The 23,569-nt window shown below is 39.0% G+C and overlaps 1 protein-coding gene across 10 annotated transcripts in view; it reads right to left on the reverse strand.

The window, feature by feature from the left end:
• LOC127664379 (ankyrin repeat domain-containing protein 26-like) overlaps positions 1-23,569 on the reverse strand; it is a 125,145-nt gene that overhangs the window by 37,749 nt on the left and 63,827 nt on the right. For 5 of the 10 annotated variants that reach the window (XR_007973183.1, XM_052156299.1, XM_052156300.1 and 2 more), the window contains 5 exons: positions 14,986-15,112; positions 12,883-13,173; positions 5,287-5,501; positions 4,351-4,587; positions 142-378 (listed from right to left, as the gene is read on the reverse strand). Coding sequence is in view for 8 of the 10 variants with exons in the window: in XM_052156299.1 (XP_052012259.1) it covers positions 142-378; positions 4,351-4,587; positions 5,287-5,501; positions 12,883-13,173; positions 14,986-15,111 (1,106 nt within the window). In the remaining 2 variants the exon portion in view is untranslated. Of the gene's footprint in view, positions 1-141; positions 379-4,350; positions 4,588-5,286; positions 5,502-12,882; positions 13,174-14,985; positions 15,113-23,569 lie in introns of those variants that run through there. The other 5 variants (XM_052156301.1, XM_052156304.1, XM_052156302.1 and 2 more) reach the window with 5 other exon arrangements.

Raw genomic sequence — 23,569 nt, forward strand, 5'->3', positions numbered from 1 at the left:
GCGAGGTTAAAATGTTTCCTCTCCTTAATAACAAAGATCGATTTCACCCCTATGTGAACAGGTCGCGTAACTCAACAGATAGAACTGAATGTAGGCCTGTCAGAAAGGGAAGCTCAGGAGATAATGGAAATTGTGACCAACCTTGGTGACCTACGTTGACCTTTCTTTCTGAAAGCTCTCCCTCTCTGCTGGTGACGTGATATCCCCAAACTTTGAGTAACATTTCCACTCAGTCCAAATCCATCATGGTGATGAAGACCTGAAACACTAGTTTCCTCTTGGATGTGCACAGCGCCAGTGTGTGAGTGTGTAAGTAGCTCTTCCTCTGCAACTATTGTAGCAATGTCTTCCTGCAGCTTCACTTTCCTCTTGTTAGCACTAAAAAGACAAATCCATCATGTACATATCACTTTTGTTCCCAAAATGCATTTTAGAAACACGTTTCTTTTTAAATGGTCACAAGAGTAAATGGAATGTCCTATAAAAGAACTTGTTTCACATTTATATGTATCAGAGCATACTTTATCATTTACCAGTAGAGATTTAGGTAAACTAAGAAACTGTCAAAGACAGTTTGACTGCAGATTACTTCAAGATAACTCCAAAGGTCAGAGTCAGAGTTAATTCACACAGTAGCAGAGGAGAGGTGTTAGAATTGCCTCAGTTTGTTCATACTTGCCCCTCACATATTTGAACCTGTCAATGTGTCTACTTAAGTGAATATTGACAGGAAAATTCATAAAAAGAGAACTGTATTCATTAGAAAGCTAGATCTATACTCAGCTGAAATGATAGAAATGATAGATCTATACTTAGCTGAAATGTCAGCTTTATTTTAAGGAAATATAAAAAGAAGAAAGCGACACTGCAGCAAGAGAAGAAATGTTACCTGTTCCCAAGGTTTATTTTTATTTTTAATTTTTTATTTTTTTATTCGATGTATTCTTTATTTACATTTCAAATGATTTCCCCTTTTCTGGGTCCCAACTTCCTGCAAGTCCCATAAGCCCTCTCCCCTCCCCCTGTTCCTCCATGTACTCCTTCCCACTTCCCTGTTCTGGTATTCCCCTATACTGTTGCACTGAGTCTTTCCAGAACCAGGGGCTACTCTTCCATTCTTTATGGACATCATTTAATATGTGGATTATTTCTTGGGTATTCCAAGTTTCTAAGTTAATATCCACTTATCAGTGAGTGCATAACATGATTGATTTTTTGAGACTGGGTTACCTCACTTAGTATGATGTTCTCCAGCTCCATCCATTTGTCTAAGAATTTCATGAATTCATTGTTTCTGATGGCTGAATAATACTCCATTGTGTAAATAGACCATATTTTTTGTATCCATTCCTCCATTGAAGGACACCTGGGTTCTTTCCAGCTTCTGGCTACTACAAATAGGGCTGCTATGAACATAGTGGAGCATGTGTCCTTATTACATGCTGGGGAATCCTCTGGGTATATGCCCAGAAGTGGTATAGCATGGTCCTCTGGAAGTGTCATGCCCAGTTTTCTGAGGAACCTCTACACTGATTTCCAAAGTGGTTGCACCATCTTACAATCCCACCAGCAGTGGAGGAGTGTTCCTCTTTCTCCACATCCTTGACAGCACCTGCTGTCTTCTGAGTTTTTTACCTTAGCCATTCTGACTGGTGTGAGGTGAAATCTCAGGGATGTTTTGATTTGTATTTCCCTAATGATTAATGATGTTGAACATTTCTTAAGATGTTTCTCAGACCTACAAAGTTCTTCATGTGAAAATTCTTTGTTTAGCTTGGTACCCCACTTTTTAATGGGGTTATTTGGTTCTCTGGGTTCTACCTTCTTGAGTTCTTTGTATATATTAGATATTAGCCCTCTGTCAGATTTAGGGTTGGTGAAGATCCTTTCCCAATCTGTTGATTGACGTTTTGTCCTTTTGACAGTGTCCCTTGCCTTACAGAAACTTTGTAGCTTGATGGAATTTTCTTAGAGGACACTAAGTTGGGTGGGTGTGGGACCATGGAAGGCAGCGTGTTTTCTGGTTGAGCTAGGTTTAACCTCCAGAGACCGTGCAGATAATTCTGCAAGGGAAGGAAGCCTCTTGGCCATACTCCCAGACACTAGGATCCTAAAACAAGGCCCTCAACTCCATAATATTGTAGCCATCAGCCATGTAGGGCATTTCCCTTAGCTCCTGGTATTCTGTCTAGACTCTTCCCACAGTTACCTCACAACAGCAAGGTATGGTCCTTCCCAAAGTATAAAAGGGGTTGCTTCCCCCTCCTCCCTCTCATATTCTCTGCTGTATTCTTGTCTCTCTCCATTGCCCTCTTAGGCTCATCTCCCTTCCCCCTCTCACCATGACCAGCCTCTATTTTTCACTTATCAGAACTCTCTGCCCACAATAAATGCTCTAAACCTATGGACTACCTCTTCTCATCTGGACCCACTATGATGGAACCATGGAGCAGGTCTCCTTCTCAAGAGCTGTTTCTAGCCTCTTGCAGTGGAACCTCTCTGTCTTCTAGCCAAGGTCATCACCAAGCCATGCTGCCTACCCAAGCTAGTCAAGGCCATTCGTCCCTGCAGGAAGAACCTGGAACTACTTCTTTCCCTCTTTTCCCTTAAGCCCAGGGCCAGACCTAGTCCAATGGGGCCCCACTCTCTTCTCACCTCGTTTATGACATTCAGTCATGTCTGCAGTGACCAAGACTGAGAACCTGTCATCCCTGGCCTCTGAAAGGCCTTCCTTGGCCTCTGTGAGGCCTGGGACCTATGAACTCTGCCCTGCTAGCTCCCCCAGGTGAACATACAAGCTGCCCTTCCCCACTGCCAGAGCAGGCTTCTGCAGCTTCTCATAGCCTGATGCATACCTGTTGGTTCCATGGGGAAACCTGCAGCCCAACTCCTTGTGTCTGCCTTGCCCAGGGGCCCAGAGCTCTGTCTGGATGTAGGTTCCCACTTTTAACACACAAGTAGGTAGAAAAGTGGGGATAGATATAATAGGAGTTGGGAAAGGGGATAACATGAAGTTCCTGAATAGAATACAAATAGCTTATGCTCTAAGATCAAGAACTGACAAATGGGACCTCATAAAATTACAAAGTTTCTGTTAGGTAAAGGACAGTGTCAAAAGGACAAAACAGCAACCAACAAATTGGGAAAGGATCTATAGCAACCCTACATCCGACAGAGGGCTAATATCTAATATATACAAAGAATTCAAGAAGCTAGACACCAGAGAGCCCAATAATCCTATTAAAAATGAGGTACAGAGCTAAACAAAGAATTTTCACATGAAGAAGTTTGAATGGCTAAGAAGCACCTTAAGAAATGCTCAACATCACTAGCCATTAGGAAAATACAAATCAAAACAACCCTGAGTTTTCACCTTACACCAGTTAGAATGACTAAGATTAAAAACTCAGGAGACAGTAGGTGCTGGCAAAGATGTGGAGAAAGAGGAACACTCCTCCACTGCTGTTGGGAATGCAAGTTGGTACAACCACTCTGGAAATCAGTCTGTCTGTTCCTCAGAAAACTGGGCATAACACTTCCGGAGGACCCTGACATACCACTCCTGGGCATATACCCAGAGGATTCCCCAGAATGTCATAAGGACACATGCTCCACTATGTTCATAGCAGCCCTATTTATAATAGCCAGAAGCTGGAAAGAACCCAGATGTCCCTCAGTGGAGGAATGGATACAGAAAATGTGGTATAGTTACACAATGGAATACTACTCAGTAATTAAAAACAGTGAATTCATGAAATTCTTAGGCAGATGGTTGGATCTGGAAAATATCCTAAGTGATGTAACTCAGCTGCAAAAGAACACTCATGGAATTCAGTCACTGATAAGTGGATATTAACTCAGAAACTCTGAATTCCCAAGACAAAATTCACATATCAAGTGACCCCCAAGAAGAAGGAAGGAGAGGTCCTAGATCTGAAAAGGCTTGTTCCAGCATTGTAGGGGAATACCAGGACAGAGAAGTAGGAGGGGGTTGATAAGAGAATGGGCGGAGTGAAGAGGGCTTAGGGAACTTATGGGGAGAGGGCAACCAGGAAAGGGAATATCATTTGGAATGTAAACATAGAATACAGTAAATAAAAATAAATTAATAAAAAAAAGAAAGAAAATGGAAAAAACTCAAAAACTTAATATGAAAAGTATGAGGAGACAAAATAAGTAAAAATAAAAGGTAAGAATGCCACAGAAAGAGGGAGGTTAAAATATTTCTGCTCCTTAATATCAGAGATTGATTTCACCCTTATGTGAACAGGTCTTCTAATTCAACAGATAGACCTGAAAGTAGGCCTGTCAGAAAGGGAGGCTCTGGAGACAATGGACACTGTGACCAACCTTGGTAACCTACGTTGACCTTTCTTTCTGAAAGCTCTGCCTCTCTGCTGGCAATGTGATGTCCCCAGACTTGGAGTAACATTTCTACTCAATCCAGATCCATCCTGGTGATGAAGACTTGAAACACTAGTTTCCTTTGGGTTGTGCACTGCCCCAGTGTGTGAGTGTGTAAGTAGCTCTTCCTCTGCAACTGTTGTGGCAATGTCTTCCTGCAGCTTCACTTTCCTCTTGTTAGCACTAAAAAAGACAAATCCATCATGTACATATCACTTTTGTTCCCAAAATGCATTTTACAAAGACTTTTCTGTTTACATGGTCATAAGAGTAAATGGAATGTCCTATAAAAGAACTTGTTTCACATTTATATGTATCAGAGCATACTTTACCATTCACCAGCAGGGATTTAGGTAAACTAAGAAACTGTCAAAGGCAGTTTGACTGCAGATTACTTTAAGATAACTCCAAAGGTCAGAGTCAGAGATAATTCACACAGTAGCAGAGGAGAGGTGTTAGAACTGCCTAAGTTTATTCGTACTTGCCCCTCACATACTTGAACCTGTCAATGTTTCTGCTTAAGTGAATATTGACAGGAAAATTCATAAAAAGAGAACTGTATTCAATAGTTATACAGTTATACTTAGTTAACTAAATATAATATATATAATAGTTATATTTATACTTAGCTGAAATCGTAAAATGTCAGCTTTATTTTAAGGAAATATAAAAAGAAGAAAGCAACACTGCAGCAAGAGAAGAAATGTTACCTGTGCCCAAGGTTTATTTTTTAAGGAAATTTATTTTACTGCAAATAGTTTGCAAAATTGTGTTAACCTGACATACACATCCTATTGGTTTCAGGAAGACTTTTTTCATTATATATTTGGGTTACCATCACATTTATGAGTACTTTGTTTTCTGGGACTCAGTTCAACTTACATGTTTATTTGTTCATATAGTGCTGCTGTAACATTTAGCTTGTCATGGTAGCACTGCTGGTATATGCCCAGCTTGAATCTTTCAATATCTTCATGATCTTGGGCTCTACAAAGGCTGGATTCCATGTCTCTGAGTCTGCTTTTCATGTCTAATATTTTCAAAGTAAAAGCTTTCTCTTTCCTCTGCTCCAATTGCTCGTGAGCTTTAACAGCTGTCTAAAAGGAATCACATGCTACATATGAAAACGTTTGCTGGTGAGATGGGTAAAGGCACCTGATGCCAAGCCTAATGGCCTGAGTTTGAACCTTGGGATCAACATGGTGGAAGGACATAACCACCTCTCTCTGCTTATCCCCTGACCTCCACATAATATGTAATTAAAGAAAATACAACAGTGTATCCAGGGCAGAAGCAGTAGCTCAGCACCAAACAGTATTTGCTGCCATTATAAAGATCCATGTTTGATTCTCAGCAAATACATGATAGCTCAATTACAGTTCAGAGGGATCTTATTTCTTCCTCTGATGGCTTCCCAAGACACAAGATATCCAATTGGTGCACAATCATATATACTGGCAATACCCATACACATCAAAAGAGTTTAATTTTTTTAAAAAGACTACTATTTCCAATAATTATAATTTTAAATGTTTATAAAAGGTGTTGGACTTGAAATAATTATCTCGTCCTTTCAGAGTTCCATCTTCCTTCAGTTCTAAACTTCTACGTGCAGTCATGGATCAGCACCACACTCCCCAGCCCATAGCTCTGCCTACCTTTGGGGAAGTCTGCTGCAATCTGGGAACGCCACTCCCAGAGGCTTGCTACTCCCACAGACTAACAGGTCAGCCAAAACCAGAGACAGCCAACATGGCTGAAGGTAAATGCAAATACACAATTAATAAAAGCTAGTGCAATGTTGCTTCTTCAGAACCCAGCTCTCCTAATGGGAAACATCAAGCCTTGGATATCTTAACATTACTGAACTGAAAGACTATGACCCTAAAGTTCTTCTTATGAAGATGATTGAGGCCTTTAATTAGAGAATTAAAAAGTTCCTTAAAGAAATATAGGACAATTCTACCAAGTAGGTAGAAACCATTAAGAGGAAACAAACAAATCCCTTAAAGAAATAATGGGAAATAAAATTGAACAAGTGAAGAAAATAAATCAAACAGTTCAAGACCTAAGATGGAAATTGAAACAATAAAAAAGAACCATAAATGGAGACAAGTCTGGAGGCATAAAACCTAAGAAAGAAAACAGGAGCTAGAGACTCAAGCATCACAAACAGAATACAGGACATGGAAAAGAGACTCACTGGCACAGAAGATAAAACAGAAGAAATTAATGCACAAGTAAAAAAAAAAACAAATTTAAAAAGGTTTTCACTGAGAACATCTACGAAATGTAGGACACTCTGAAAAGACTAAAACTACGAATAATAGGGAGAGCTAAGGTTGAATGTTCCCAGAAGTAATTCCCATAAAACATCCCTAATATAATCATAGAAAAGAAAAACCCTAACCCCTCACAAAAATGAGATGGCTGTACACAAACAAGAACCTTAGAGAACTCCAAATAGCTTGGACCAGAAAATATAAAGTCCTTCTGATGTATAATAATCAAAACATTACATGTATAGAACAAAGAAAAAATATTAAGTGCTTCAAGGGGAAAGGCCAAGTAACATAGAAAGGCAGACTTCTCAGAATAGCACCTGACTTCTTATCAGAGACTCTATAAGCCAGAAGATAATGGACAAGTATTATGCAGACATTAGGAGACAACAGATGTCAGACCAGACTGTTATACACAGCAAGCCATGCAATCACCATAGATGAAGAAACCAAGATGTTTTATGACAGAACCAAATTTAAACAATGTATTTCTAGTAATCCAGGCCTACAAGAGGATACTAGAAGGAAACCTCCAACATGAGGGAAACTACATCCAAGGACACAAAAGAAAATAATCATCAAACAAAAAAACCAAACAAGTTATGCGCATACACACACACACACACATACACAGTAACACCATAAATATCAAAATAACAAGAACAAACAATCATTGGTTATTATTATCTCTCAAAATCAATTCACAAACAAACAGACACAGGCTAAGAGGGTGGGATGTGTAAAGAGGGTCCATTAGTCTGCCACACACAAGAAACACTCCTCAGCAACAAAGACAGACACTGCCTTAGAGTAAAGGGCTGGGAAAAGCTTGCTCAAGCAAACAGAAGCAAGAAACAAGCTGGAGTAGCCATTTTAACATTTAGTAAGATAAACTTTCACTTCCAAGCAACCAAAAGCAATACAAAAGGGAAATACACTTTGATTTTTCATCAAAGGAAAAGTCCACCAAGATGACATCTCAATTCTAAACATCTATTCTCCAAATGCAAGCAAGGGTAATCACATTCATGGAAGAAGTATTACTGAATCTCACACATCAAACCTTACACCATGAAAGTGTACAGCACACTCTAACAAATGGAAAGGTCATAAAGACAAACTAAACTGAGAAACAATGAAATTGAATAGATGATATGAACCAAATCAACATAATAGACATTATAGAACTCTTCACCAAAACATGGCTCAGCACTGCATAGAATCCTCGCCAAAATTGACTATAAAATTGGACACAAAACAAACCTGAACACATCCAAGAAGATTGCATCTTATCAGATCCCCATGGACTAAGGCTGGACTTAAACAACAACAGAAACAGCAGAAAGCCCACACACTCATGGAAACTGTACAACTCCCTACACTCAATGAAAATTTATCAGGAAAGAAATAAAAAAATTAGAGACTTCCTAGAATGAAGGTGTAACATACTGAATCTTATGGAACACAATGAAAGCAGTGCTAAGAGAAAAGTTCATAGAATTAAAAGCCTTCAGGAAGAAGTTGGAGATGTATTAGCAACTTAATATCACACCTGAAAGTTCTAGAACAAAAAGAAGCAAACACACAAAAGAGGAGTAAATGGCAAGGAATAGTTGAACTTGGGGCTGAAATCAATCAATTAGATACAAAGGGAACAATACAAAGAATCAACAAAACAAGGCACAGTTCATGGAGAAAAGCCACAAGATAGACAAACATTTAGCAAAAATAATAAAAAAGGCAGAGAGACAATACCCAAATTAACAAAATCCAAAATGAAAAGGGAGAAATAAGACCAGAAACTGAGGAAATTAAAAGAAAATTATTAGGACCTATTTCAAAAGACTGTGCTCCTCAAAACTCTAAAAAAATTATATTAAATGGATGATTTACTAGACCACTTGCTAAAGGTAAATCAAGATCGAGTAACCTATCTAAATAGTCCTATAACCTATAAGGAAATAGAAGCAGTTATTCAAAGACACCCACCCCCCAATAAAAACAGCCCAGGGGCAGATAGTTTTTGAGAACCCCATACAACTTTCAAAGAAGAGATAATATTAATACTCCTCAGAATAGAAACAGAAGGAACACTCCCAGATTCATTTTATGAGTTCAAAGTTACACTAATACATAAGCCACACAAAGACTCAACAGAAAGAAACAGCACATGCAAGACAGAATATTTAGAAAGTGGAACAATCTGGGGAAGACCCTTGAGGACATTGGTACAGGGGGAAAGTTCCTGAACAGAACACCAATAGCTTATGCTCTAAGATCAAGAATTGACAAATGGGACCTCATAAAATTACAAAGTTTCTGTAAGGCAAAGGACACCATCAAAAGGACAAATCGGCAACCAACAAATTAGGAAAAGATCTTCACCAATCCTACATCAGATAGAGGGCTAATATCCAATATATATAAAGAACTCAAGAAGTTAGATTCCAGAAAACCAAACAACCCTATTAAAAAATGGGGTACAGAGTTAAACAAAGAATTCTCACCTGAAGAACTTCGGATGGCAGAGAAGCATCTTAAAAAATGCTCAATTTCATTAGTCATTAGGGAAATGCAAATCAAAACAACCCTGAGATTTCACCTTACACCAGTCAGAATGGCTAAGATTAAAAATTCAGGAGACAGCAGGTGTTGGAGAGGGTGTGGAGAAAGAGGAACACTCCTCCACTGCTGGTGGGGTTGCAAATTGGTACAACCACTCTGGAAATCAGTCTGGCGGTTCCTCTGAAAACTGGGCACCTCACTTCCAGAAGATCCTGCTATACCACTCCTGGGCATATACCCAGAGGATTCCCCACCATGTAATAAGGATACATGCTCTACTATGTTCATAGCAGCCCTATTTATAATTGCCAGATGCTGGAAAGAACCCAGGTATCCCTCAACAGAAGAGTAGATGCAAAAAATGTGGTATATCTACACAATGGAGTACTATTCAGCCATTAGAAACAATGAATTCATGAAATTCTTAGGCAAATGGATGGAGCTGGAGAACATCATACTAAGTGAGGTAACCCAGACTCAAAAGGTGAATCATGGTATGCATTCACTAATAAGTGGATATTAATCTAGAAAACTGGAACACCCAAAACATAATCCACACATCAAATGAGGTACAAGAAGAAAGGAGGAGTGGCCCCTTGTTCTGGAAAGACTCAGTGAAGCAGTATTCGGCAAAACCAGAACGGGGAAGTGAGAAGGGGTGGGTGGGAGGATGGGGGGAGAGAGGGGTTCTTTCGGACTTTCGGGGAGTGGGGGGCTAGAAAAGGGGGGATCATTTGAAATGTAAATAAAAAATATATCAAATAAAAAAATTAAAAAAAAAGAAAGTGGAACAATCTTGCATTACAGGAAGGATTGCAAACTTATACAATCAGTTTGGAAACCAATCTGAAATTTCTTCAGAAAATTGGAAATATTTCTTCCTGAAGACTCAGCTAGACCACTCCTGGGCAAATAACCAAAATATGCTCCACTATACTACAAGGGCACTTACTCAACTATGTTCAATGCAGCTATATTACTAATAGCCAGAAACAAACCAGATGTCCCTCAACTGAAGAATGGATACAAAAATGGTATATTTACTCAAGGTATCAAAAATGGGACATTTATTCAGATATTGAAAACAAGGGCATAATAAAAATTTCATTTCCAAATGGATGGAAATAGAAAATATTCTGAGTGAATTAACCCAGACTCAAAAGAACATGCATCGTATGAACTCATTTTTGTTAGCCATAAAGGTCACGATACCAATGATACACCTCAAATAGTGAAAGATGTTAAACAAGAAGGGAGCGTGAGGAAGGAAGAAGAGAGGCTACCATGGAAGGGTAATAACCTGCAGGATGAAGAAACAGAGCAGCCATGTAAAGGGGCGAAGGAAAAGCAGAGAAGTGGGCTACTCCAGTTGAACAAGAGCAGCCAAATCGGAACAGAGAAATGGAGTTATCTGTGGGAGGGAGATTCTAACAGCATGGAGGGTAGGCAGTTGTGCAGCATAAACCATACTGCTTAAAGCATACTAAAATATAAGGCTGTGTGTGTGTGCCTTTCATTCGGGAACATAAGTGGTCTAAGGTGGGAAGGAACCCTGCAATTCATTAAAGTATTTATAATACAATAGCCTACAGTGGGGATATGAAATCAGAAATGGAAATATCCTATAGCCAGGCAAGGCTCTCAGTGGAGGAATTAGGACTTCAACCCACCCACAGCCCTTTTGACTCAAAATTTGTCCTGTTGTACACATGGCTCTAGCTGTATATGTAGTAGAGGATTGCCTAAGGAATCAATGGGAGAAGAGGTCCTTGGTCTTATGAAGGCTTGATAGAGTCCCCAGGGTAGAGAAGTTGAGGGAGAGGAGGTGGGAGCAGAGTGGGTGGATGAACACCCTCACAGAAACAGGGGGAGGGAGGATGGAATAGGGAGTTTCTGGGAGGGGGGAAACCAGGAAAGGAGATAACATTTGAAATGTAAGTAAAGAAAATATCCAGTTAAAAGCATAAAAATACCTTTCCTGTCTAAAAGAAATGCAGGGACAAAGGATGAAGCAAAAACTAAGTGAAGGCCCAACTTGAGGTCCATCCCATGTCAAAACACCTGTCTCTGACACTATTAGTGATACTCTGTTGTGCTTGCAGGCAGGAGCCCAGCATAACTGTCCTCTGAGAGGCTCCACCCAGCAGCTGACTGAAATAGAAGCAGATACCTACATCCAAACACTGGATGAAGTTCCAGGACCCTTATGGAAAAGTTGGAGGAAGAATAGAACCCTACATGGGATAGGAATTCTACAGGAACTCTTAGAGAGTCAACTAACCTGGACTCTTAGGAGCTCTCAGAGACTGAATCAACAACAAAAGAGCATACATTGGCTGGACTAAGGCTCCTGGCACATATAAACCTGTGTGGTTCAGTCTACAGTGGGTCACCCAACAACTAGAGCAGAGGCTGTTGCCTAAAGTTATTGTCTGTCTGTGAAATCCATTCCACAAAAGGGCTCCCTTGCCTAGCCTCAGTGGGAGAGGATGCACCTAACCTTCCAGAGATTCACAGCACCAGGGTAAGGGAATATGCTCAGGGCCTCACCATCTCAGAGGAGAAAGGGAAGGGAGATAATGGGATGGATTCTGTTAGGGGGCACCTGGAGCAGCAACACTTGGGATATGATTAAATACAAACATCATATAAATGTAAAAAATAAAATAATATTTGTTTTCAATATCCTATGCAATAAATAATTACCTTTTTAATGAAACAGGTTTCTCTTTGTTTATCCTGGCTAGCGTATGTCTGTTTGATCCTATGTCCTCAAATTCACAGAGATCTACATGCCTCTGTCTCCTGTGTACTAGGGTTAATAAATAAGTTTTACCTGCACCACCACTGGCAGGTAAAACTTATTTTTAAAATGAAAATTCTATTATACAGTTAAAGACTAAGGCCTTGTAGATACTAAGAAACTACTTGATCATGAAAGTAATCATATGAATACAAAAGTTTCTACTAAATAATGAACTTTACGAACAATGTAATGTCTGTATACAGTTAAATTTTCTGCAAGCATCTATACTTTGCCAAGCAATCCTAAAAAATTAGATGATTTTTTTTTTGTTTGTTATTTTTCAATATAGGGTTTCTCTGTATAGCCCTGACTATCCTGGAACTCACTCTGCAGACCAGGCTGGCCTCAAACTCAGAAATCTGCCTCCCTCTGCCTCCCAAGTGTTGGAATTAAAGGCATGTGCCACCACCTCCTGGCCTAGATGATTCTTTAAAACATTTTTAATTAGATATTTTCTTTATTTACATTTTAAATGCTATCCCCTTTCCTTGTATCCCCATCAAAAAAAAAAAAAAGCCCTATCCCATGCTCTCTTCCCCTGCTCACCAACCCACCCACTCCCACTTCCCTGTCCTGGTATTCCCCTACACTGAGACATCAAGCCTTCTCAGGACCAAGAGCATCTCACTGATGTCTGATATTTTCTTAGGAATTATGTTTACTTAATAGTGTAAACAATAATTTTAAACCGAATATGTAGATGACTTATTTTGACAAGTCTGTAAAACAAATTGCTGTAAATGAAGAAAAAACTTTCATGGAAAATGTACATTGAAAATACAGCTCACCACGTAAAAAAGCACACTGAAAGATAACTATATTAACCTGTGAAATTGCAGAGATTTTTTCCAAATTTTCCTCTAGTTGCAGTCTGGATTTTTCTTCAATCTCTTGCTTTAACATTTCTGCCTCTCTGCGGTCTATCATATTCATTGATCTGTGACTTTCAAGGATTAATAATTCCTGTTTGAGCTTCTCCTCTCTATCTTCAGGCATTTTGCATTTCTCCTGGATGTCTGTCACAGCTAAGAAGTTCTGTTGCAGAGACTGGGATTTGTTTTCAAGCCCCTCATAGTTCAATAACACTTGGTTTAGCTTTCTTGTGGCAAGATCAATCTGCATCAAGAAATTAATACTGCTTATAGATGAAAAAGTTGACAGGAAATAATTTTTATTTTTTATTTTTTATTTTCTATATTCTTTGTTTACATTCCAAATGATTTCCCCTTTCCCGCTTCCCTCCTCCCCATAAGTCCCATAAGCCCTCTTCCCTCCACCTATTTCCCAATCAACCCCTCCCACTTCTCTGACCTGGTAATCCCCTACATTGCTGCATCAAGCCTTGATAGGAAATAAATTTAAGACTTAAACCATTATCAGGAGAGAAAGTGAACTTCAAAGTTGAAGAATGTACTTGCCTCCAAACTTGGCAAAGTAAGTTTGATCCCCAGAACCCACATGGCAGGAAGGAGGGAACTCATTCCCACTTGTTCTCCTCTCCTTTCACATGCAAGCCATTATACATGCATGCCATAACATGTGTATGCAAACCTGTATACCCTGAGAGAATAATGTATTCACTATTCTTTTAAGAATAAGCTTTGATTAAAACACAGTTTAGTCAAGCTCTGTAATACTGAAATATGAACAGCTTCATTTTCAGTCTTCTCCTGGGTAAAATAAATGTGTCTTTTCAATATAAAAAATTTGAGAAAAGGAGCATGCCATGGTTGTCTCTGGAGGGGTGCCACCAGAGCCTTACAAATACAGAGGCAGATGCTACCAACCAACTATTGGACTGGGCACAGGGTCCCCAATGTTGGACCTGAAGGATGGTCCAGAGGAGCTGAAGGGGTTTACAGCACCATGGGAAGAACAATGATTTTGGCCACCCAGATGCCCCAAGACTCCCAGGGACTGAACCATCAACCAAGGGACAGACAAGGTTCCAGCAAAAAATGTGGCAGAGGAAGGCCTTGTTGGGCATCAGTGAGAGGAATGGTCCTTGGTCATGTAAAGATTCAACAGAGACTCCAACAAAGGGAAACTGAGGGGGTGGAGGTGGGAGTGTGTTTGGTGGAGGGTCATATTCATGGAGACGGGGGAAGCAGGAGGAGGAGGGGGAGGGATATTAGGGGAGGGGGGATATTGGGAAAGGTTTTACCATTGGCAATGTAAAGGAAGACGATATTCAACAAAAAAAGAATTTGAGAACATCTTCTCTATTTTCTGATATACTTAATACACCTTATTATATTTATTTCTAGCTCATTTATTGGCAAAGGCAATAACATGTTATGTTGGACCACATAATTTTCATATCATACAAAATGACTTTTAATATTGGAAATTCAGTCTACTGCCTTGACTGTCTTTGACATATTACCTCAATTTCATGACTTTCAAAGTTTCTACAATATAGTATTGTCTTCTTGAAGTAAGTTAAACTATTTATTCTGTGATCCTTGTGTTGACATGTTAAGTGTATTATGCTTCCATACTATCTTGACAAAAAGTAAATGCAGAAATTTAAGAGAATGGAGAATCTGTAGCTTGATACGTGATTTAGGATTGATTCAAGTGTATACAACCAGGTTTAATTTATTGTTGTTGGAAAACGGTTTCACTATATAGCTTTGGCTAGCTAGAACTTGACAGGCAGACAAAGCTGACCTCAAGCTCACAAACATCCCCCTACATCTGCCTCCTTAGTGCTGGAATCAAAGGCATATGCCACCTTCCCATAGACCTGGCATTAAGTCACAGCCAAGTGTAAAGACAGAAGTAAATGTATAGCATATATATGTGAGTAGAAAAAGACTCAATTACTTCTGGTTATAAAACTTTTACAATTCTTTGTTTCATGGGTAAAATAACTGAAAGCATTATAGTAACTAGTTTTTCACTCTGAAACCAAGTAAAACATACCTTTTGTTTTAGTGTAGTAATTTCATCAGTTTCAGATTGATTAGCATTTAAATCTTCAGGACAAGTAAACTTTCCATTTTCTTGTTCATTTGAGTTCTTTTGTCTCATTTTAGAAATGTTCTTCATGCTGGGGAAAATGATCAGAGAGAGAGGCAGAGACAGAGACAGAGACAGAGAGAGAAACACACACACACACACACACACACACACACAGAGAGAGAGAGAGAGAGAGAGAGAGAGAGAGAGAGAGAGAGAGTGAGTTTTTAAAATTTATTTGAACGATGGGGCTTCTACTTGCCCATGCTGTCTCCAAACAAGCTATGTGGCTACAGACAATAGTGAAGTCTAGTTCTTCTTGCCTCCACCTCCCATGAACTCAGATCACAGGCATATATCACCATGCCCATCTCCTAAAGTATAATTATGTAATCACTTTATAACACAGGATAGATTTATTACATAAATGAAGCACATGTATAAATTTTTCAAACCTGCAAATCCCAGGGGCACATGCTATTCTGGTTTGTTTTAGTATTCAAAACACAGAAAAAACATGAAGATTGGTGGTGTGGGAAGAGAGAATCTGGGAAGAGTTGGTTGAGGGAAAAGAATGTAAACAAAATAATGCTATGTGAAATTCTTATATTAGTTGGTTGTTTTGATATTTATTTTTATTTTATTGATAGAGAGAAAAGGGAAATTCCATCTAACTGTTGTCTGCAAAAACTGATTATAGCTGAAATATAACTACCATAGTAAAATGTTGAAGAGAGTATTCCATTCAAATAGTACTAAGATTCAAGCAGGCGTTTCTACCCTAATATCTAATAAAAATAAACTTCTAACAAAAATTAACAAAAATAGATAAAGTAAGAAAACTCTGTGCTCAAAGCACTGGTGGACCTATAACGCAAGCACAGTGAGATTAGTGGTTAAATTAGGGAAAGAGGTCCAGCTAATGAGTTGGGAAAATGACATGATAGTATACATAAGAGTTATAAAATTCTACTGGATAAATTCTACCAATAATATATTCAGAAGTGTGGCAGGATACAGAATAAACCTGCACAAATCAATAGCTCCTTTATACACCAACAACAAACGTAAGAGAAAGAGATCATGGATACATTCCCATTCACAGTAGCCTCAAAGGAAATGAAATGTCTCAGAATAATCCTAACCAGGTAGAAGGATATTCACAATTAAGTCCTTAAAATTCTGAAGAAATAGACAGAAAAGACATTTGGAAATGGAAAGACTTCACATGGTCGTGAATTGGTAGAATCAAATTGTGAAAATTACCATTCTACAAAAAGCTATTAAGTATTCAATGCAATCCCCATCAAAATAATCTTTTCCTTTACAAAAAAGAAAATGGAAACCATATGGTACCAAAAACATTTGAGCAAAAAACACAATGCTGAAGGAATTGCTTTCCAGAGCCCAAGATAAATTATCAAGGCACAGTAATACAACTAATAGGGTTTTCCCACAAAAATAGATACATGGAAAGAATCTGAGAGTTGAACATATGTACATGTAACGCCAGCCACTTAATATCTGACAAAGATACGAAAATCATAAACTGGAGAAAAAAAAGCATTTTCAACAAATGATGCTGGGAAAATGAGATGTCCACATGTAGAACTAAAAAACAGACCTGTATCTGTGCAAATGTACAAGGATTAACTCCAAATGGGTCAAAGACTTTATCTGAAATATATAAAGTTTCTTTAAAATATATATATATAAGAAATCCCGAAGAATACAAAAGCCAATAATGAGGAAAGGCAAAAAACACTTAAAGAAATACAGGAGAACTTTGGTCAACAGGCTGAGGTCATGAAAGAGGAAACACAAAAATCTCTTAAAGAATTACAGGAAAGCACAAACAAGCAAGTGAAGGAGCTAAGCAAAACCATCCAGGATCTAAAATCAGAAGTAGAAACAACTAAGAAAACTCAAAGGGAGACAAATTTGGAGATAGAAAGCCTTGGGAAGAAATCAGGGGACATAGATGCAAATATCAACAACAGAATACAAGAGATAGAAGAAAGAATCTCAGATGCTGAAGATACCATAGAAACCATGGACTCAACAGTTAAAGAAAATGCAAAATGCAAAAAGCTTGTAACCCAAAATATCCAGGAAATCCAGGACACAATGAGAAGACCAAACCTAAGGATTATAGGCATAGATGAGAGTGAAGATTTACAACTTAAAGGGCCAGCAAATATCTTCAATAAAATTATGGAAGAAAACTTCCCTAACCTAAAGAGAGAGATGCCCATGAATATACAAGAAGCCTACAGAACTCCAAACAGACTGGACCAGAACAGAAATACTTCCCGTCACATAATAATCAAAACACCAAATGTACTAAACAAAGAAAGAATATTAAAGGCAGTAAGAGAAAAAGGCCAAGTAACATATAAAAGAAGACCAATCAGAATCACAGCAGACTTTTCACCTGAGACTATGAAGGCTAGAAGATCCTGGGCAGATCTCATGCAGACTCTAAGAGAACACAAATGCCAGCCAAAACTACTATATCCAGCAAAACTCTCAATCACCATAGATGGAGAAACTAAGATATTCCATGACAAAACCAAGTTTACCCAATATCTATCCACAAACCCAGCCCTACAAAGGATAGTAGGATGAAAACACCAATACAAGGAGGGAAACATCACCCTGGAAAAAGCAAGATAGTAACCTTTCATCAAATCCAAAAGAAGTTAACCAATCAAATTTAAAAAATAACGTCAAAAATGACAGGAAGTAACAATCACTATTCCTTAATATCTCTTAACATCAGTGGAGTCAATGCCCCAATAAAAAGACATAGAATAACTGACTGGATACGTAAACAGGACCCTACATTTTGCTGCTTACAGGAAACACACCTCAGGGTCAAAGACAAACACTACCTTAGAGTAAAAGGCTGGAAGACAATTTTACAAGCAAATGGTCTCAGGAAACAAGCTGGAGTAGTCATTTTAATATCAGATAAAATTGACTTTCAACCCAAAGTCATCAAAAGAGACTCTGAGGGACACTTCTTGCTGGTCAAAGGAAAAATACAACAAGAAGAACTCTCAATCCTAAACATCTATGCTCCAAATGCCAGGGCACCTTCTTTCGTAAAAGAAACTTTATTAAAACTCAAAGCACACATTGCACCTAACACAATAACTGTGGGTGACTTCAACACTGCACTTTCCTCAATGGACCGATCAGGAAAACAGAAACTAAACAGGGACACAATGAAACTAATTGAAGCTTTGGACCAATTAGATTTAACAGATATATATAGAACATTCTATCCTAAAGCAAAAGAATATACTTTTTTCTCAGCATCCCATGGTACCTTCTCCAAAATCGACCATATAATTGGTCACAAGACAGACCTCAACAAATATAAGAAGATCGAACTAATTCCATGCCTCCTATCAGATCACTATGGAGTAAAAGTGGTCTTTAATAGCAACAAAAACAACAGAAAACCCACATACACGTGGAAACTGAACAATACTCTACTCAATGATACCTTGGTCAAGGAAGAAATAAAGAAAGAAATTAAAGACTTTTTAGAACACAATGAAAATGAAGACACAACATACCCAAATCTATGGGACACAATGAAAGCAGTGCTAAGAGGAAAACTCATAGCCCTGAGTGCCTCCAAAAAGAAAATGGAGAGAGCATACATTACCAGCTTAATGACACACCTGAAAGTCCTGGAACAAAAAGAAGCTATTTCACCCAGGAGGAGTAGATGGCAGGAAATTATCAAACTCAGGGCCGAAATCAATCAAGTAGAACCAAAGAGAACCATACAAAGAATCAACAAAACCAGGAGCTGGTTCTTTGAGAAAATCAACAAGATAGATAAACCCTTAGCCAGACAGACCAAAGGGCACAGAGAAAGTATCCAAATTAACAAACTTAGAAATAAAAAGGGAGATATAACAATGGAAACTGAGGAAATCCAAAAAATCATCAGATCCTACTACAAGAGCCTGTACTCGACACAACTGGAGAATCTGGAGGAAATGGACAATTTCCTTGACAGATACCAAATACCAAAATTAAATCAGGACCAAATAGATCATCTAAACAGTCCCATAACGCCTAAAGAAATGGAAGGAGTCATAGAAAGTCTTCCAACCAAAAAAAGCACAGGACCAGATGGTTTCAGTGCAGAATTCTGTCAGACCTTCAAAGAAGAGTTAACACCAATACTCTTCAAACTATCCCACAAAATAGAAACAGAAGGAACACTACCCAATTCCTTCTATGAAGCCACAATTATGCTGAAACCAAAACCACACAAAGATCCAACAAAGAAAGAGAACTTCAGACCAATTTCCCTTATGAACATCGATGCAAAAATACTCAATAAAATTCTTGCCAACCGAATCCAAGAACACATCAAAACGATCATCCACCATGATCAAGTAGGCTTTATCCCGGGAATGCAGGGTTGTTTCAATATACGGAAATCCATCAATACAATCCACTACATAAACAAACTCAAAGAAAAAAACCACATGGTCATTTCATTGGATGCTGAAAAAGCATTTGACAAAATTCAGCATCCTTTCATGCTTAAAGTCTTGGAAAGAACAGGAATTCAAGGCCCATACCTAAACATAGTAAAAGCAATATACAGCAAACCAGTAGCAAACATCAAACTAAATGGAGAGAAACTTGAAGCAATCCCACTAAAATCAGGGACTAGACAGGGCTGCCCCCTTTCTCCTTATCTTTTCAATATTGTACTTGAGGTACTAGCTCAGGCAATTTGACAACATAAGGAGGTCAAAGGGATACAAATTGGAAAGGAAGAAGTCAAACTGTCATTATTTGCAGATGACATGATAGTCTACCTAAGTGACCCAAGAAACTCCACTAGAGAACTCCTACAGCTGATAAACAACTTCAGCAAAGTGGCATGTTATAAAATCAACTCAAGCAAATCAGTGGCCTTCCTATACTCAAAGGATAAGCAGGCTGAGAAAGAAATTAGGGAAATGACCCCCTTCACAATAGCCACAAACAGTATAAAGTATCTTGGGGTGACTCTTACCAAACATGTGAAAGATCTGTATGACAAGAACTTCAAGACTCTGAAGAAGGAAATGGAAGAAGACCTCAAAAAATGGGGAAATCTCCCATGCTCATGGATCGGTAGAATCAATATAGTTAAAATGGCCATTTTGCCAAAAGCAATATACAGATTCAATGCAATACCCATCAAAATCCCAACTCAATTCTTCACAGAGTTAGAAAGAGCAATTATCAAATTCATCTGGAATAACAAAAAACTCAGGATAGCTAAAACTATTCTCAGCAACAAAAGAAAGTCTGGGGGAATCAGTGTCCCTGACCTCAAGCAATACTACAGAGCAATAGTGTTAAAAACTGCATGGTATTGGTACAGTGACAGGCAGGAGGATCAATGGAACAGGATTGAAGATCCAGAAATGAACCCACAAACCTATGGCCACTTGATCCTTGACAAAGAGGCTGAAAACATACAATGGAAAAAAGATAGCCTTTTCAACAAATGGTGCTGGTTCAACTGGAGGTCAGCATGCAGAAGAATGGGAATTGATCCATCCTTGTCTCCTTGTACTAAGCTCAAATCCAAATGGATCAAGGACCTCCACATAAAGCCAGACACTCTGAAGCTAACAGAAAAGAAACTGGGGAAGACCCTTGAGGACATCGGTACAGGGAGAAAGTTTGAACAGAACACCAATAGCGTATGCTCTAAGAGCAAGAATTGACAAATGGGACCTCATAAAATTACAAAGTTTCTGTAAGGCAAAGGACACCATCAAGAGGACAAATCGGCAACCAACAAATTGGGAAAAGATCTTCACCAATCCAACATCAGATAGAGGGCTAATATCGAATATATATAAAGAACTCAAGAAGTTAGACTCCAGAAAACCAAACAACCCTATTGAAAAATGGGGTACAGAGTTAAACAAAGAATTCTCACCTGGAGAACTTCGGATGGCAGAGAAGCATCTTAAAAAATGCTCAACTTCATTAGTCATTAGGGAAATGCAAATCAAAACAACCCTGAGATTTCACCTTACACCAGTCAGAATGGCTAAGATTAAAAATTCAGGAGACAGCAGGTGTTGGAGAGGATGTGGAGAAAGAGGAACACTCCTCCACTGCTGGTGGGGTTGCAAATTGGTACAACCACTCTGGAAATGAGTCTGGCGGTTCCTCCAAAAACTGGGCACCTCACTTCCAGAAGATCCTGCTATACCACTCCTGGGCATATACCCAGAGGATTCCCCACCATGTAATAAGGATACATGCTCTACTATGTTCATAGCAGCCCTATTTATAATTGCCAGATGCTGTAAAGAACCAAGGTATCCCTCAACAGAAGAGTGGATGCAAAAAATGTGGTATATCTACACAATGGAGTACTATTCAGCCATTAGAAACAATGAATTCATGAAATTCTTAGGCAAATGGATGGAGCTAGAGAACATCATACTAAGTGAGGTAACCCAGACTCAAAAGGTGAATCATGGTATGCACTCACTAATAAGTGGATATTAACCTAGAAAACTGGAATACCCAAAACATAATCCACACATCAAATGAGGTACAAGAAGAAAGGAGGAGTGGCCCCTTGTTCTGGAAAGACTCAGTGAAGCAGTATTTGGCAAAACCAGAACAGGGAAGTGGGAAGGGGTGGGTAGGAGGACAGGGGGAGAGAAGGGGGCTTACGGGACTTTCAGGGAGTGGGGGGCTAGAAAGGGGGAAATCATTTGAAATGTAAATAAAAATATATCAAATAAAACAAAACAATATATATATATAGGTTTAGGAGAAGAATTTATGCATAGGACTTCATTGGGGAAGGTGGTTTGAAAAAAACCACCAAGGGAAGAGGGGACTTGCTTTAAGATATTGTCTTATAGCTAAAATGGAGTTATGTTGCACAAAGTCCAGAGACCATCACAGAAAAGAAAGGAAGAATGTAGGAGGAAAAAGAGGAGATCTATTTACTGCCATCTTCTGGTCACTTCAGTCATTACAATCAAGGATGACTAGGCAAAACTCAAAGATCAGGGAGAGGGAAGGAGTTTATGGAGTCTCACCCTTCCCTTGTGAACTACTGGCATGCAAGATGCTGGGAGAGTAATCATTGCTTTCAGCTGTCTATCCATGGGCGTGCCAACCAGGCTACCCACCCATGGTCATAATTAAACTCAGTGGGTCACGAAACAAAACAAGAAAGTGGAATGTAAGGAACAAATCTGTAATAAAGAGTGGGGATTAACAAGAGGTAGGAGAGAAACTAAAGAGAATACAAGGGTTAACAGTGATAAGAATCAATTTATACATTTCTGATATTGTCAAAAAAATTACAACTTGTTCATCAGAACACCCATAGCCGGCATGATTAGAGCTGAAGTGAGATCTGGGCTGTGCTCAACTTACCAAGAGACAGCAACTGGTGAACATATGCACAGTTATTCAAAGTCCTGAGAATGAGAGATGGATACTCAGCTCCAAATAGGAAAGTTACAAAAACAAACTGCCTAAATACACCCAAGGCTCAGACAGCATCAGAGAGGAGTCAGAAGGGAGGTCAGATCAGAGGGTGAGGAGGAGTACTGTGAAATGTTGTCTTCCAGACTTGGCTATCACACTCATGAACTGCCAGTAGACCTATACACAAAAACACTAGCCAAAATTTCAGCACCAGTCTAGTAGATTATCTCCAGGCCTGTCTTAATCAGGGTTTCTATTCCTGTACAAACATCATGACCAAGAAGCAAGTTGGAGAGGAAAGGGTTTATTCAGCTTAGAATCCACATTGCTGTTCATCAACAAAGGAATACAGGGATGGAACTCAAGCAGGTCAAGAAGCAGAAGCTGATACAGAGGCCACGGAGGGATTTTTTTTTCTGGCTTGCTTCCCCTGGCTTGCTCTTCTTGCTTTCTTATTTCTATAAGAAATAAGAACCCAGGACTACCAGACCAGGGATGGCACCACCCACAAGGGCCCTCCCACCTTGATCACCAACCAAGAAAATGCACCACAGCTGGATCTCATGAAGGTACTTTCCCAACTGAAGCTCCTTTCTCTGTGATAACTCCAGCCTATGTCAAGCTGATACATAAAATCAGCCTCTACAATTGTCCCCTTGTCAACCTGACATACAAACAAATCACTATTAAGCCTCAACCCCTAGTTTCTTATTCATCCCTAAGACCAAAACAACTTTAAAAGTCCCACAGTCTGTACATATTAAAAGTTTAATCCTTTTTTAAAAATCCAATCTCTTTTAAAATCCAAAGTCATTGTACAACTAAAATCTTTTAACTGTGGGCTCAATTAAAATACTTTATTCCTTCAAGAGGGCACAGTCACAATCAAAAACAAAATCAAACTCCAATCGTCCCATTGTTGAGATCCACTCAAGATCTTCTAGTGTCCTCCAAGGGCTTGGGTCACTACTCAAGACTTGTCCTTTGTAGCACACAGCTTGTCTTCTAGGCTCCAGATGCCTGTACCCCACTGCTACTAATGTTATTG

This window comes from Apodemus sylvaticus, chromosome 14, assembly GCF_947179515.1.
Source record: "Apodemus sylvaticus chromosome 14, mApoSyl1.1, whole genome shotgun sequence".
NCBI lineage: Eukaryota > Metazoa > Chordata > Mammalia > Rodentia > Muridae > Apodemus > Apodemus sylvaticus.